The following is a 16,334-nucleotide window of genomic DNA, read 5'->3' on the forward strand; positions in this document are numbered from 1 at the left end:
CCATTGGGCAACCATGCGTGCTCTGTGAATGGGGGCATTGGGGGGGTCTCCTCTTGCAAGCATGCTTGCCATAATTATCGGCAACCATGCCTGTGCAGCATTTCTATACATGACCCTAAGCATGCTGGGATGTTATTTGCTTTATTAACACATGGGCTACACCTACTGTATGTCCCTCATTTACCTGTGTTTCCATGTTTTGTTTTTTTTGTCCACTACCTGTATGTGGTGGACACGAACCAAATTTTCTGTTTGGAACAAAGGCCTTTGGATATAGAGTATAATGAAGGAACAAAGCTCTGCCATTTGGCTGAAGGAGCAATGCTATTTGGCTAAACAAATAGTTACATGCCGTTCATCGTCCCTAATTGGTCATGATGAGAGTGGAAACAAGACTGTTCAATTATTTTTGCCATCGTGATTCAGGAATGGGCCTATGCTGGGGGATACTCAGCATAGACAATTGTCATTATGCAATTTCTAGACAGCATCATACATTTTTTTTTTTTGTCAGCAGTGGGTGAGTTTTCTGATGTCAATGAAATTCTATTTTTGGCTCTTAAAAGTTATTTTTAAAGGAAAATCCTTTTGACTACTACTGAAAATGCTAAAAGTGTGTTTAATCTCAAAATCAGGTGAATTTTGCAGTTGTCATAAAGATACTTGTTGACAATTGATGCCAATAAATATTTTCCTCCACCTCAATTATTTTTTTCAACTTTGCTTCCTGTGCTTCCTCAGGATTCCTCCTATTTTGTCACCTCAAAAGCTTGACTCATATTTACTACACAGTGGCTGAAGTAGAGTTATTTACTTTGAGATGTGGCTCAACACACTGGAGAAGTGTTAAAGCTGCTCTCTGAAGAATTGTCTTTTCTTTTCTTTTTTTTAACCTTGCACAATTCATCTCCAGGTTTCTCAAAACCATCTGGCATTTCACTCAGATGGATTGGCAAGGACTGCAAGCAGCAGTCTCTCTTTCAGACTGGTCTCCTACATCTACTGCCCCTGATGTTAACTCAGCCGGGAATTCTTCCACAAACCTGCTCTCTCTCATGCACAGATTTATTCCATCTCGTCATCAATTATCTTACCCTTCTTCTCATCCACGGTACACTGAATCCTGTGGTGAGGCAGTTGCTCTGAAACAACTTGCCTTCTCTTCCTGGAAGGCTAATCCGGCCGAAGGCAATCCCAGTGCATTCCAAAAAGTTCGCAACACCCTTCGGAGAGCGAGAAAGCCACATCTGTCCAATCTCAAGAATGAACTTTCAAATTTGTCTCCCTCCTCTGAAACCTGGTGGTGCCTTGTTAAGTCTGTTTCTGGTCTGTGCTCCACCTTCATCCCTTCACTCACTTCAAATGACACCACAGTTGATTCAATTTGTGAGAAGGCTAAATTCCTCAATTCTGTGTTTGCTTCCAAATTTTGTGTCCCCAACCCCTCACTCTCAGTACCCCTCCTTCCCTGTTATACCCAACTGCTCCTGGACTCTGTCTTTTGCACCTGAGACGGTGGAGAAGGTTCTCTCAACCCTCAACTCTGACTGCAACTGGACTGGACAGCATGAACTCACGTGTCCTAAAAACATGCGCCGCTGCTCTTACACATCCTCTCTCTGCCTTTTTCACCCTGTCATTTGTGCTAGGTCATATTCCTTCTGCTTGGTAATCTGCGAACATCACTGCATTACATAAAAAGGTGCAAAAAACTGATCTCCTTAACTACAGGCATATCAGCTTACTTCCAATCATCAACAAGGTCATGGAATCCATCATCACAGTTGATATGAAATTCTTCTTTTTCTCCAACAACCTTATCTCAGATTATCAATTTGGTTTCAAACCAGGTTATTCCACCTTGGACATTCTGCTTTTACTCGCCCAACAATGGATGGAAGGCCTCAATGTCAGACATGAGATCATGGCCGTCTCTTTTCACATATCTCGTGCTTTTGATACAGTCTGGCATCATGCTTTACTCTCCAAACTCTCTGCCTCTGGCATCCAAGGCCAACTCCACACATGCCTGACTGACACTTCACCCTCTCCCGTGACATCCCGAATCCTTCAGACTCTCTTCTCTGGCCTCTTCCCTCTCCTATTCCTTTGAAAAAAAAAAAAATCACAAGCTGGTCAAACACTTGGAATAGGTCTTTCAATCCTGACAAATCTCAAACTCACCATCTCTCTCCAAAAGGACTGTCTGGAAAAATCAACCCACCCCTCCCCCTGCTCCCCCCCACCACCCTATCTACTTTCTGAACAAACCTCTTGAGGAAGTTCACTCATTCAAACCCCTGGGTCTCACTATCAGCCATGATCTTTCTTGGGAAAACCACATTTCAAAGTTCGCCTCCAAAGCTGTTGCACAAAGTCCTTCCCTAGCACACCTCAACTCCTATCCACCTATAAGGCCTTCATCTGCAGCTTCATGGAGTACTGCTCTCTCTCTCTCTCTCTCTCTCTCTCTCTCTCTCTCTCTCTCTCTCTCTCTCTCTCTCTCTCTCTCTCTCTCTCTCTCTCTCTCTCTCTCTCTCTCTCTGGGCTGGCTCCCTTGCCTCACCTCTTGCTCAGCTTGATGCCGTGGAAACCAAGGCCTGCAAGATTATTTGAATCTCCTCCGATGAAGCTGAGTCTATGGGCCTATCACTTTGCCATCACGTACAGGTTCGTATTCTCTGTCTTCTGTCGCTTCCTTTCTGATCTTGCACCCGTTGCTCTTTCCGTACTTTATTCCCTCTGGGTTTCTGCAGGGCACACATGGTCAACCATCAACCGCCTTCTGGTGAATGTACCTAAGTCCAGAATCGCTGCTCACATCCGCTCATTTGTTCGTTTGGTTTTTTTTTCCTGCCTGTGGAACCAACTTCCACATTCTCTTCAATCTCATTCTTCCCTCCAGGTCTTCAAGACAGCTGTTCACCACCATCTCAGGTCATCCCCAATCCAAAATCTATGGTATTTTATACCCTCGTTAACTCCTCCACCACCACCCCACCACCCCACCATCCACGCCCCATTGTTTGTCCAAATCTCCTGCTACCTTTGGCCTTCAACTCTGCTGTTGGTCTCTCTCTCTCTCTCTCTCTCTCTCTCTCTCTCTCTCTCTCTCTCTCTCTCTCTCTCTCTCTCTCTCTCTCTCTCTCTCTCTCTCTCTCTCTCTCTCTCTCTCTCTCTCTCTCTCTCCTCTCTCTCCTCCTCTCTCTCTCTCCTCTCTCTCCTCTCTCTCCTCTCTCTCCTCTCTCTCCTCTCTCTCCTCTCTCTCCTCTCTCTCCTCTCTCTCTCCTCTCTCTCCTGTCTCTCCTCTCTCTCCTCTCTCTCCTCTCTCTCCTCTCTCTCCTCTATCTCTCTCTCTCTCTCTCTCCTCTCTCTCTCTCTCTCCTCTCTCTCCTCTCTCTCCTCTCTCTCCTCTCTCTCCTCTCTCTCCTCTCTCTCTCTCTCTCTCTCTCTCTCTCTCTCTCTCTCTCTCTCTCTCTCTCTCTCTCTCTTCTCTCTGTCTCTCTCTCTCTCTCTCTCTCTGTCTCGCTCTCTCTCTCTCTCTCTGTCTCTCTCTCTCTCTCTCTCCCTTTCTCTCTCTCTCTCTCTCTCTCTCTCTCTCTTCTCTCTCTCTCTCTCTCTCTCTCTCTCTCTTCTCTCTCTCTTCTCTCTCTCTCTCTCTCTCTCTCTCTCTCTCTCTCTCTCTCTCTCTCTCTCTCTCTCTCTCTCTCTCTCTCTCTCTCTCTCTCTCTCTCTCTCTCTCTTTCTCTTTCTCTTTCTCTTTCTCTTTCTCTTTCTCTTTCTCTCTCCTGTTCCTTTTGTCCTGATCTGTCAATGTACCCGTACTATCTCTTCAATGAGCCTTGACTATGTATGCCAAAAACTGCAACAACAAAAAAACGTATTCCCATAAGCTACTGTCCCTTAAGGCTTATACAGTTTGGATGTTCCCTTCTGACTTCTCCACAGTCTTTGTCTCTCTGAGCATGCACATGTGCAAGCAAAATCGTGTCTTCTTCTTCACATGATGTTGAACTTGTGCTCAGTTCCAAAACTTCATGGCCAAGTTCACACAGCAATGATCTATGCCTATTTATAGAGGAGGTTAAAATGCCTGAATTTGCTTTCTACGAGTATGATGTGCAATTTTTTTTTTTTTTAAGTTGCGTGTACTACCTTACTGTGTAATAAAGCTAAGACAGGTTGTGCTTTGAGTGGTGAGTTTGATGTTTGGGGCATAATAGCTTACAGTACAGCACTGTATATGCAAATATGGTAGAAATCGTTGGTCCTGTAGCCTTCTATACACTACGTAAGGATCTATTAGAATCCGTTCGGGTCAGCCAGAAAAAAAAAAAAAACACCAAGTTAAGTTTCAGGTTTCAGATGTTGTTAATCGAGATTTGAACTCTGCACCTCTTTCCTTCATTGCACCTTTTGATGTTTAGGTTCCCAAAGAGCCACCAGCACGTCTTCCACCTCTTTCTCCTCTGGGATCTAAAGGTAGTGAGGTCTCTTGCCTGCCAATGGAGTACACAAAGGACTCTTTATGGCCTTCTACCACTCCATCTCCTTTCTCGATCCCACGCTGTACCGTGAGCTCTAGCGTCATCCAACTTCTGGACCTGGCACGAGGTGCTGTGGAGGAGGCCACACAGACATCTGGGCAATGGTAAGAATTTGGGAGGAGGGATTGGGAAAGAGAGAGATCTGTTCTTTTGCCAATGTTCCATGCATGGGAAATTGACAATGTAAGTGGAAAGAATTGTGTAATACAGGTTTTGCTTTGTAAGGTAATGTCCAACTATATGTCTTTGTTTCTTTTTTCAAAAGAACAACGACTGGAACTGCACTAGGTAGAGCGCATACCTCCACCAGGCTGATCAGTTTACATTTTGTATCCCACTGATAGGCCGGATCCGGACCTGAACCAACATCGAATCGGCTTGTTCTTGTCACCCACTCAACTCATCCACAACGTTTTCAAATATCATGTTATTTTTAGCCCCATCTCTCAATGGTGAAAAATAAATTAAATAATAATCAAATCTGGATTCAGATCTTTACTGAAATCTTCCTTATCACATACCCAATCTGCCCACCAAGTTTCCTCCAAGTCCATCCAAAACTTTTTGAGATGTCTTGTTCACAGTCAAACAGACAAGGGGTGAAAACATAACCTCCATCCACCTTTGTTGGTGGAGGTAATGAATGCATATTACATTGCATGTTCAAAAGTAATTGATGTAAAATTTTTAATGCTTGCAAGGTTTAATGTAATAGAGTGACTTTGATGTCAAAATCTTTTAAATTATCAATTGGCTCTCTGTCTGCAACTTGTGACATCTTCGTTTTCTGTCTCTTGAATGAAATCAAATGAGTTGTCAAGATCTTTGTTCATGGAAATGAAATTTGTTCTTGCTGTTCTGTGAGCCTCGACTTTGAATACAAAAGGGTTATAAATGAAAGCCAAAAATGTAGTTAATTTGACATCGGCTTGTTTAGAGACGATGGCTTTTGTAAGGGCAGCAGTGAAGAGGAGATGTACCTTGAGTTGTGCACAATTTGGAGATTTACCCACGGACTTGGGAAACATCATGACAGATTAAAAAAAATGATTTGTTCTTTATCCCAACAGAGACAGAGACAGAGGATGGATGGCACAAAATTGGGTAAGCAGGGAGGAGAGAGGCAAGTGGGTAATGAGCAGAAAGCATTAGGACAGAGTAAAGGCTGAGCTGGAGGTGATTGCAGAAAGTTGCAACCAGACTTCTTCATTTTGCTTTTTAACAAATGGATAATTAGGCTGACGACAGAATCCTAATTGATTCTCATGCTGTGGTTCTGCCTTTCATTGCAACATTTAGGTGGTGTAAAGGCAAGTTGAGTTCCAGCCCATTAATTTAAAGAGCTTGGTTTGCTCAGGTTGTGGGGAAAGATAGGTTGAAGAGAGATTCTATTGTACTTGATATAGTCTGGAGGGGCGTTGTGGAAGACGGTCAGTTTTCTGCCGTGCCTTGAGGTTCAATCGCAGAGCAGAAATACTTATTTTTAATATCCCAAAGATTTGACTACAGGTGGTGATATTTTGATGTCAGTATGCAGGTTTATAAAAGCCTGGTGTTGGCTTAGTGGTTATGGTGGCGGCTTGGGATCCCAGGGTCCTGAATTCAAGCCCCGTTGGCTGCTTAATTAACACCAGGGGGTTGACTCAGCCTGTCATCCATCTGAGGTCGGCGAAGTGAGTACCGGTGTATGCCCCGGTGTGAATAGGTATACCATATCCCTGTGTGTCGTAAGAGGCGACCAGAGTTGGCGTCAGGAAGGGCATCCGGCCATAAAACATTGCCTCAAGAAAAAGCCAAACCCCTGCACAGCAGGGAAAAATGGCTGTAAAAACGGTCATTATTATGCAGGTTTATAAGTGTTTCTTTGCATTGCCCTTCTTCGTGTCTTGGTCACTCAAATCCTTTGCGTTAGACAATGGCAAATCATTGTGGTCGCAATGATTTATAGCATATTTGATGTTTAAAATATGAATTTTCTATTGATCTTCCAACAAAAATAACCAAGTTGTCCGAATCGTTGCAATGAATGTTAAAATTCCATCCATCAATCAAAACCTACTCTTATATTAAATGCTGACAATACAGTGATATGATGGATTGCTGCAAACACTCCATACCCTCTGGTTCTCCACCACTTCACTGCCGGTGTGCAATTGCTTTTCACTTAAAAAAATCTAGTTCTTCTGTAAATCAGAACACTTTCCAAACTAGAAGGGCACTCAGTGGAGCACACACCTCCAGCAGGCTGAACAATTTACATTTTGTATCCTGCTGAAAGGATGGATCTACATCCATACCTGAATCAAAATCTAATTGGCTTGTTCTTGTCACCTCCCAAATTCATCCCATCAAGTTTAGTCATAATCCATAACTTTTTGACTTTTTGACATATAACATATTCTTGTCCATAACTTTTTGACATATCGGTGATATATATTGTTGTAGATTTCCGCCCGCCGGCGTGCGGACGACCGCTTCTAGCCAATGGCGGCCGCTCTCAGCAACCGAACGGACAATCTAGTCGCAGCTTTCCGGATCAAACGCCGAAATCCCGCTATGGGTGTGTTTTAAGCACACCACAGCCTAGTCAACACTCGACCCGCGCTACAGGGTCAATCGCCGAATTGTCGATATACCTAATTAATCGCGCGGGCAGACGACCGAGAGACTGTACCTCGACGGGGCCGCTTGGAAACGAGCCGCTTAAGCAGCTCGCTTCATTTTGGGATAACCGAGCAGGGTATTATCACGAAAGCCCCGTTGGATCCGATTCTATTTATCGGCTATTAAAAAGCCAGCTATTATTCCGAACTCAATACGGCAGTCCAATGAAGGAAAAGGACGCGACGAACGGGTTTACATTCACACAAGCACATTTATTTGCACACACAACACATATGCAGCCATGCAGTCATGTACGCAATCAGGCGAGGCAAACAAAAGCAATGCAATGTACAAGCACGCAATGAATGGGGGTAGGGACAAGACGCGAGCAAGAAAAAGAACTACCACCGTTCTATTAATTACGTACACTTATACAGCTCTACCTAAAGACATGGCGCCACAACGTTCATGCAAAGAAACAAGGAAAAACCCCAGGAAGAAAAGGCCCGGGCTCGTAAGCCTTTAATGTTTCTCAGAGCTTGGGAGACCGAAGGAGCTCCGAGAGGCCGCGCTGGTTACCTTCACCTTCGTGGTGCCTCGCTGGGGCGACCCGCGACGTCCCGTCCTCACGGCAGCTGGCGTGATAGCGGTTTGGCCCAGGCCTCCTCGGGCGGCCTGGTGATTCAGGCCCAGCCGACAATGCCTCAGAGGAACGAACGTGTCTTTTGCTCTCTTTGAGGTGATGCTCTCTTTAAGAGCCCGTCCGTCCCTCAGCTCCGCTTGGACTGTCTCGAAGCCCGATCACCTCAGACCGTTCGGTGCTGGCTGGCGACCTCTCTCCGGCTCTCCCTACGTCCCGCACACGAACGTGCAGTTCTGCGCGGCATGGCAGGCTTTTCTGCGCTCCCAGCTCCCGTCTCCTCGGCGAACCCAGACCTCCACTGCCCTCCACTGGACTCGAACCTTGCTCTTCACACCACTCCAAACCCAGACCGACTGACTGCCTTGGTGCTCTGCATGCTTTTTATAGGGGTCCTTGAGGTGAGGTTTGATCTCTGATCCCTCACCTCTGACCCCCCGCTGGCTCCGCCCCCCTCGATCTCCTGATCCGAATTTGAGGCGAAGCTCAAAGTGAGCGGACGTGGTAGAGACCATCGATGCTGGCGCCAACACAGGAGAGCGGACGTGGTTGAAATCACCGTCGCTGGCAACGAGGAAACCCCCGCGTCTGTTTGCAGCGATCTCGCCATGGCCGGCGCAAAGATGGCGGCGTTTGCGGAGTTGAAGGTGAAGCGATGGTATTCGTTGTTGGTTATCGGGGAAGATGTGGTTTCGGAGATGGTGGCTGTGGTTGGTGTTGTGGAGAAGGTGGTTGTGTGAAGGCGGTTGTGGAAGAAGGTAGTTGTTCGTTGTCTGTGGAGATGTTGGCGATTGTGGAGAAGGTGGCTGTGGTGGTTGAAATGCGGTTGGTCCAAAATAACGATAGCAAAAGAAAAACGGCTACCTCAAAGATCACAGCCCTGCACACGAATTATTCCCTTTAAACATTGGTGGGGAAATCTATCTGAACACAGACTTATCGACATAACTGATCTAAGGACCTATATGGTGCTCTGTGTATTTCCACAACCGTAACGATATATATATATATATATATATATATATATATATATATATATATATATATATATATATATATATATATATATATATATATATATATATATATATATACAGCAACTGCTCAGGGTAGTACTACCGTTCTGAATTTGGAGCGTTAAAGTGGTGCCCGGAACCATCTTGCACTCTCCATATCACGATTGCTGGTCTAACTTTGTCTCACTCAAACTAAAGCTAACGGACAAGCTTTAATATCTTTCTTGCAAACACATCACACACTTTTCGTACTTACTCATTTTCACTCCTCACTTTACATTCTCTCTTTTATTTTTCTTTATTTAAGGCCTGGCCTCGATGAGGACGATTTAGTGTGTGTGTGTGTGTGTGTGTGTGTGTGTGTGTGTGTGTGTGTGTGTGTGTGTGTGTGTGTGTGTGTGTGTGTGTGTGTGTGTGTGTGTGTGTGTGTGTGATATATATATATATATACATATAATGTTGAAGGCTCCACACACACACACACACACACACACACACACACACACACACACACACACACACACACACACACACACACACACACACACACACACACACACACACACACACGCAGGGGTACCCTGGCAATGTCCAGGTCCCTCCCACTCCACCCCTTCCCTGTCTTGTCCCACTCCAGTCCCTCCATCCTCCCACCTCCACCCTTTGAATGCAAATGGGTATTTGAATATTTGAATCCACCCTCTCTCCTCTCACAAAGGAATTTTTGCAGGGTTTTTAACCATGTTTGGGAAAAATAATTAATTAAAATAAAACCTGCTTTTCATTCCTACCAACTTCTAACTTGCGTCATCATCTCTGCCTTGCCACGTGTCGTGTCGAAATCTGCCCCCTGAGGGACAAATTCATCAATATGGCCAAAATAAGTCATGGTATAGATGTTTATCTTCGTCGCCATGTAATGAATCTGGGGTTGTTCTAGTTTCTTGTGGAGTGCTTGCCAAGTGGCTTAAGCACTCCATTCAAAACCACTGACAAAGAACGGCTGGCTTGGCAAGCACGAGCAAGTTGCTTGGTAACTGAACACACTCCTGGACATCTCGACAGCAAACAGTACGGTACAAACAAAACGCTCACAAAAGTCCAGTTATTTTTATTTTATTTTAATTAAAGATGTCAAATATTAATCATGACTATTTTTGTCGTCATGAAAACATACCTTGTTCTGTTTTTAAATGTACGTAAACTCAGAGGTTGGTGTTAAGTGCACGAAAATGGACGTGTACATTTCATACGTAACCTCTTTAAAGTGTATGTGTACATAGCTTTTTAAAAGTGTACGTGAACATAATATCTCTCGGGAATTTTCCCAGCCTCCAGACCAATTGATTAGAGCTGCAGGCATTTCACGACCAAGCCAATGTCAATGTTTATTTACTTCACATAATATGTGAATGACATGTCCATCAGTTTGTTTATAACCCTTGAAAAGCTGGGCAAAAGCCAAAAGTTTGTGACACTGTGGGAGAGAGGGGAAGGCATGGACTGTAGAATGTGTGGCGCTTATGACCCTCAGACACAAACTCGCCTCTTTATGTTGGATTCCGCGATTTGCATACCTCATGTATTCATGGGTCATAAAGAGTGACCTGCTTTGACATTTGCGTATTCGCGGGGTTAAAAAAAATTTTTTAATTACACTTCAGGACTAGTCTCCTGTATCCACGTGGGAAAATGGAAATCAGCCAATATCACAGCATTACATAAAAAGTTGCAAAAACAGATCCCCTTAACTCCAGCCCAATTATCTTGCTGTTCCTCCAATCTTCAGTAAGGTCATGGAATCCATCCATCATCACAGTTGATATAAAATCATTCCTTTCTCCAACAGCCTCATTTCAGATTCAAACCTGGTCACTCTGCCTTGGACATGCTGCTTCCACTCTCCAAAAAATGGTGGAGGCCTTCAATATCAGACATAAAATCAGGGCCGTCTCTCTGGATATATCTCGAGCTTTTGATACAGTCTGGCATCCTGCCTTGCTCTCCAAATTGTCTGCTTATGGAATCCAAGGCCAACTCCACTCTTGGATGACTGCAACTTCCCCCACTCTCGTAGACAACAGGGAACCCTTTCATCTCCTCTCCCTGTTAAGGCTGGAGTACCCCAAGGCAGTGTTCTCGGCCCCATCTTATTCCTAATCTTCATCAATGATCTCGTTGACTCTGGAAAAATCCTCTTTATCTTTTTGCTGATGACTCCACTCTCTGCCATGACATCTCTGATCCTTCTGACAGAAAGGCAGCAGCCTCTTCCCTCTCCTCAAACCTTCACAAAATCACAAACTGGTCAAACACTTCTTCTTATGTATCTATATTGTCCACCCTTTGTGTTCTCCCTTACCCCTCGTAATTACGTGCATCCCTTGTTCGTCCGTCTCCATTTATTTTCTTCCTCCGCCCTGCTGTTTTTGTTTACCCCTTCTCCTTGCTGTGTTCCGTTTGTTATGTTGTGTCCTGACTTGTTCTGTGCAATCGCTCTTCCACGAGCCTGGACCATTAAAAAAAAAATTAAACAATGCCCTGACATTCGCGGCATTTTTTCAGGAAGCATTAAATCAGACTTTTTCCACCTTTATTTGCACATTGTAACCCACAACTTCCAAGTGAAAAAATAATTCTACAAATTTAGCTCAGGTGTAACCAATCACCTTCAAAATCACACACCAAGTTAATTGGCCTCCACCTTTCCGCGCAGCTGTAAGTGTCACATATGAGTTCTGTTCGGTTTTAGATACAACCAGCTGGATTTTTACAGCAAACTTTCTCGTCTCCCATACCTTGGCACTTGCAGAACTGGCAACAAGGCAGGTCACTCTTTCGACATGCACATCTCTCTGTCGCACATTTCAAGCAAGTACAGTGCACAGCATATTCCTCAGGAATGGGTCTGATGGCCTTATCTGGATGGAGAAGTTCATCTTCCTCTTCAAATCCGTATAGGAGAGGATTCAACTCAGTAGTTAGTATTTGCAGAGAGAATTGATGTCATCACATATGTAGCATAATATGGCCTTAGAATATGGGCCTTTATGGCATGGCTTGTAGGTGGCAACTTCTCGAGTGGGGTTTTGCTGTGGTGATAATTATGATCCCTGAGTTCATCCATTGTTGTGCAGGTGGTTCCATTCTTTAGGACTTTCACTAGATATGATTCTGCTCTCTCAACTTCATTGTCAGAAGGCCCATTTTGGCTACAACCAAATCCTTGAAGGTAGTCTACTGGGTTTGCTGGAAAAGAAACTTAACAGCAGTTCAGGGATCTTTATACTCTCCCAAGCAGTTTTCAAGTCATTCATATCGCAAAACCGATCCTGAAGATCAAAGTCATACTCTAAAAGACACTGTCTTATGCTTTCTGCACACTGACGGATGGGGTCATTAGCGTGAATTGTCTCAGCCATATGCTGGACATTGACATCTTTGCCAAAAAAAAACATCACAGACTTATTGGCCTCTTTAGGCACAGAGAATCTAATTCTATCTCCAAAGTGATTAAGTAAGAGTACATTTACTTCCGTGTTAGTTACTCTTTTACATGACGTAATTTCACGGTTCACACAGTCTCTTACAAAGCTTAGTTCATTACCAAAGCCTTGATTTATCCCAATCTTTATGTCCTTCACTACTTGTTCCCATGCTTGTTGCTTGTGAGTCGCATGTTTTTCTGTTTGTCCTTTCTCAAATATATGCTCATAGTTCAGCAAATAACTTTTAATACACAAATTGTGGCAATACAAGTCAGCACCAAATACTGCACTAACACTTTGTATGTCACAAGTGCGAGTGTAAACATCATCCTGAAAGCTTACGGTTGCCTCCAAGAATTTACTGGCCCTGTCGCACTCTGATATGCGGTATTTCTGATGCACCCCATGGTGCTTCTTGTATCCACAGACGACACATGAAACTCCCTCATGTCCGGTACATTGGAAGGTCCAGGTCTCGGTGAGATGCTTGAGCGAGAGCGGCGTCATGATTCCTCACAACTGACTTCTTCACTGCCACTAGAAGTGGAGGCGGAAGCTTTAGTGATATTTTCCAACGATTTTTTGTGAGTGTAAGCTTTGTAACACAGATTGTCCATATGATAGACAAATTCTTCATCTTCAAGGGTGCAAAGTCTTTTGGCAACATGGTCATTTCGTTCTGCAGCAGCCTCACGTATTCGTTTCCGCCCATGTTCAGTGCTTGTAGGGTTTTTTTTCTTTCGAAGATTGGCAAATGATGCATTTATCAAGATCAAGGTATTCACTGTCTCCCGCTTCACCAACCAAGCTGACACCAGTGTTCTGCATCTCATCTGAAAGAAACTAGAAGGGCATTTCATGAACATTGGTGATTGCAGCATTATTGTAAGTCATAACACACCTGAAAGGCATTCATAATCTGACATCTTGGCAGGATAAATCAACGTTCAGTCCTCTGAAAGCTGTCTGGTGATAAACATGCTATTGGGATAATGAAGATCGGACAGACGTTTAGTTAGTCTTGCGTTGGGCAGGCGGCGTTACTCCTCGACCATTTGCGAGCCTGTTTATATTCCTGTACTTGATGGGGTATGCATGTGTGCACTGGTGTGTAGTGAAGGCTGATTATACTACTGATTTTGTTTAAGCCTTTCTGTAGATAAAAACACCTACCACAAGTAGTCTGTGCGTTAAAACATGAGAACTGTCTGTCAAATTGAAGATTGTAATGTCGATTCAACTTTTACTTTCACTTTCACCCATGAGGAAATGCACTTATACAGTGCTGCCACCAAGTTGTCAATACTAGAATCATTGGTAGTGCCCTCTACCAGAACCACATGGAACTACTCTATTGTGGGAATCCAAAGAAGCCTCAAATGACTGGAGATAATGAGAACTGACTAGAAATAGAGGACTCAACCTCTGTCCATTTTAAAACAACTGAAATAAAAGGGTTAAATGGTTCATCATTGTCAGAAATAGCAAGAAGTCATTTCCTCTGGGTCTTCTGCTGATATGCATAGTATTAATCTAAAAGAGGTTTACAAAACAATCACCAACCTGTATGGTATGAATAATGTACACTTAGACGATGGAAAAACTGGAATTTCTGACATGTCTGAAATAGCACCATTTATCAAAGTTGATGTTTTTGTTACAAAAGGGTTAATTCTTATACAATGCATATCATGTGATAGAGATATGTCTTGGCAACCTCTGACAGCCAGCAAACATTCTCAAGTAGTACAGGCAGCCTGTAACTCACATTTTTCTTCCGGTGGGTCAGATTTTAAGCAACCCCCGATTTCCATGACCTTTTGACCTCTGGACAGCAAATTTGCATAATAATCATATAATTACATATTGTCACATATAGAGTGAATAAAAACAAATATTTTGAATGGTAGTTTGCAGTTATATCATGTATGGTAGTGGCGTTATAAGAATTTTAGTTTCCCCTACCCCAAATTTTTGGTCGCCTCCTGAACGCAAAAGCTTGATATTGTGACGTCATTTTCTCAGATCCGACCAGGCTCCCAGATGTCCACCCTCACTTTTTTGATGTCCCACATGGTCTACTTCAATAATATGAAGAGAAACTTAGGGCACATTAAAAGTCACACACAAACCACCCCAGCCCATGGACTATTAAGCAGTTTGCAGCTTTTTCTTTTATTTATTTTATTTTTATGGAGAGACATTGCTTGTTTCATGCTATTATTAAGTGACAGATAAAAGGTATCTGCAAAGTTTTTCCACTGCAATTAAAAAGCAGTCTGAATGAGGCAATGTACAAGAAAAAAATGAAAACTATTGCTGCAGATGTCAAAGAAATTTGCAAGAAATGAGTTGAAAAGGAAAACGTCTATCAATCCATCGATTGGGACCACAATCTGTGCATAGCGTCGGTGCTGCCAAAGCAGTCTCCTGGGCTATTTGGCACAATCCTGGATGCGTTGTCACTCCGACGCAGGATACTCAAATTGCTCAATCATTCCAGCAAGCTGGTACTCATTTGGCCAACCTCACAAGGATGACAGGCTGAGTCAATCCCACTTGGTATTAATTCAACGGCCAACCTGGATTTTAACTCGGGACTCTGGGATCCCAAGCTCACCACCCTAACGATTAAGCCATCACCAGACATAAAACATCTATATGTAGTAGTGAAGCCAGACTGTACATGGTGGATAAATTCTTCAGGAATTATCAGTGATGGTTGATCCTGACACGACATTTTAAAATGCACTCGAATACTTAATGTTTGGATGTGAGATCAGTTGAGATTTTTATTTCCATCGCAGAGCTCAGTATAACATGGTATGGGGTATTTTCAAGTATAACATGGTATTTGCATTGCTATGAGGTCAGGTCAGGTCAGGTCAGGTCAGGTATGGGAGCATGCGCCGGAGCAGCGCTTTGCTGCGTCCACTTTCCGCCAGAACTCCAGGGGCCTCCGTCTGGCCATCCCCCAGGCAGATGCCCCTCCCATCCCCATCTCTCTGAGATGCCGATCAACCTGCCGCAACCACGAGGCACGTGGTCGGCCCATTGGCCTCCTCCACTCACTGAGAGAATCTGGTGAGCAGAAAAACGAGCCACATGTCCATACTTTCAATCTTCAAAAGGATTGAAAGGAAGAAAGTTGTATGTAATGGTTTGCCAGATGGCCCTTTTGGAGAGAGAGGGTGAGAGTGTAAGATTTGTCAGGATTGAAAGACGTATTCCAAGTGTTTGGCCATCTTGTTGCATGTCTATCTGAAGGATGAGGGATGTCATGGCAGAGGGTGGAGTCATCAGCAAATAGATAAATACGATTTTCCAGAGAGTCAGAAAGATCGTTCATAAACTTTAGGAATAGGACTGGGCCTAGAACACTGCCTTGTGGCACTCCAGCCTTCACAGGGAGAGGACGTGAAAGGATTCTATTGAGAGGTATACATTGGCTACAAGAGTAGGGGAAGTCAGTAAGCCATGTATGGACTTGGCCTTCGATGCCATAAGCAGAGAGTTTGGAGAGCAAAGCAGATGCCAGACTTTATTGAAGCTCATAATGTGTCTGATCTCATGTCTGACATTGAGGGCCTCCATACATTGTCGGGAGAGTCGAAGCAGCATGTCCAAGGTGGAGAGTGACCTGTTCTGAATCGGAATTCATGATCTGAGATGAGTTCGTTGGAGAAAAGGAAGGATTTTATCGAAACTATGATGATGCATTCCACGACCTTGCTGATGATTGAAAGCAAGCAATTGAAATAAACATCTAAAGTAAATATAAATTGGCTTTATAACAAAGTCTCCTGCTGTGTTGAAGCACATAAAACGTGGCCCCTCCCTTCTCTCATGTCTTTGAAGTCCCCACCCTTCCTCCCCTATTAATTCTGGATGCCTATCCTGCATTTTTTGGAGTTTAACCAGGTGCAAATTGTTGGAAGAACATGTCCTGAAGGAGTTGGGATTGATAAGAACCCTCAGAAAGCACAGTGAATCCAAATCATGGCCTTGACCTGTCTGTGATGTGAGAGCAACAGGCCAT

The 16,334-nt window shown here is 43.9% G+C and overlaps 1 protein-coding gene across 3 annotated transcripts in view; it reads left to right on the forward strand.

The window, feature by feature from the left end:
• The window catches only part of ZW10 (zw10 kinetochore protein), a 99,995-nt gene that overhangs the window by 42,646 nt on the left and 41,015 nt on the right, over nucleotides 1-16,334 (forward strand). For all 3 annotated transcript variants that reach the window (XM_085866328.1, XM_085866334.1, XM_085866343.1), the window contains one exon: nucleotides 4,428-4,651. In XM_085866328.1, coding sequence (XP_085722454.1) covers nucleotides 4,428-4,651 — 224 coding nt within the window. The remainder of the gene's footprint in view (nucleotides 1-4,427; nucleotides 4,652-16,334) is intronic.

Source organism: Eptatretus burgeri, chromosome 2 (assembly GCF_056783735.1).
Source record: "Eptatretus burgeri isolate ZD-2024b chromosome 2, Ebu_testis_v1, whole genome shotgun sequence".
NCBI lineage: Eukaryota > Metazoa > Chordata > Myxini > Myxiniformes > Myxinidae > Eptatretus > Eptatretus burgeri.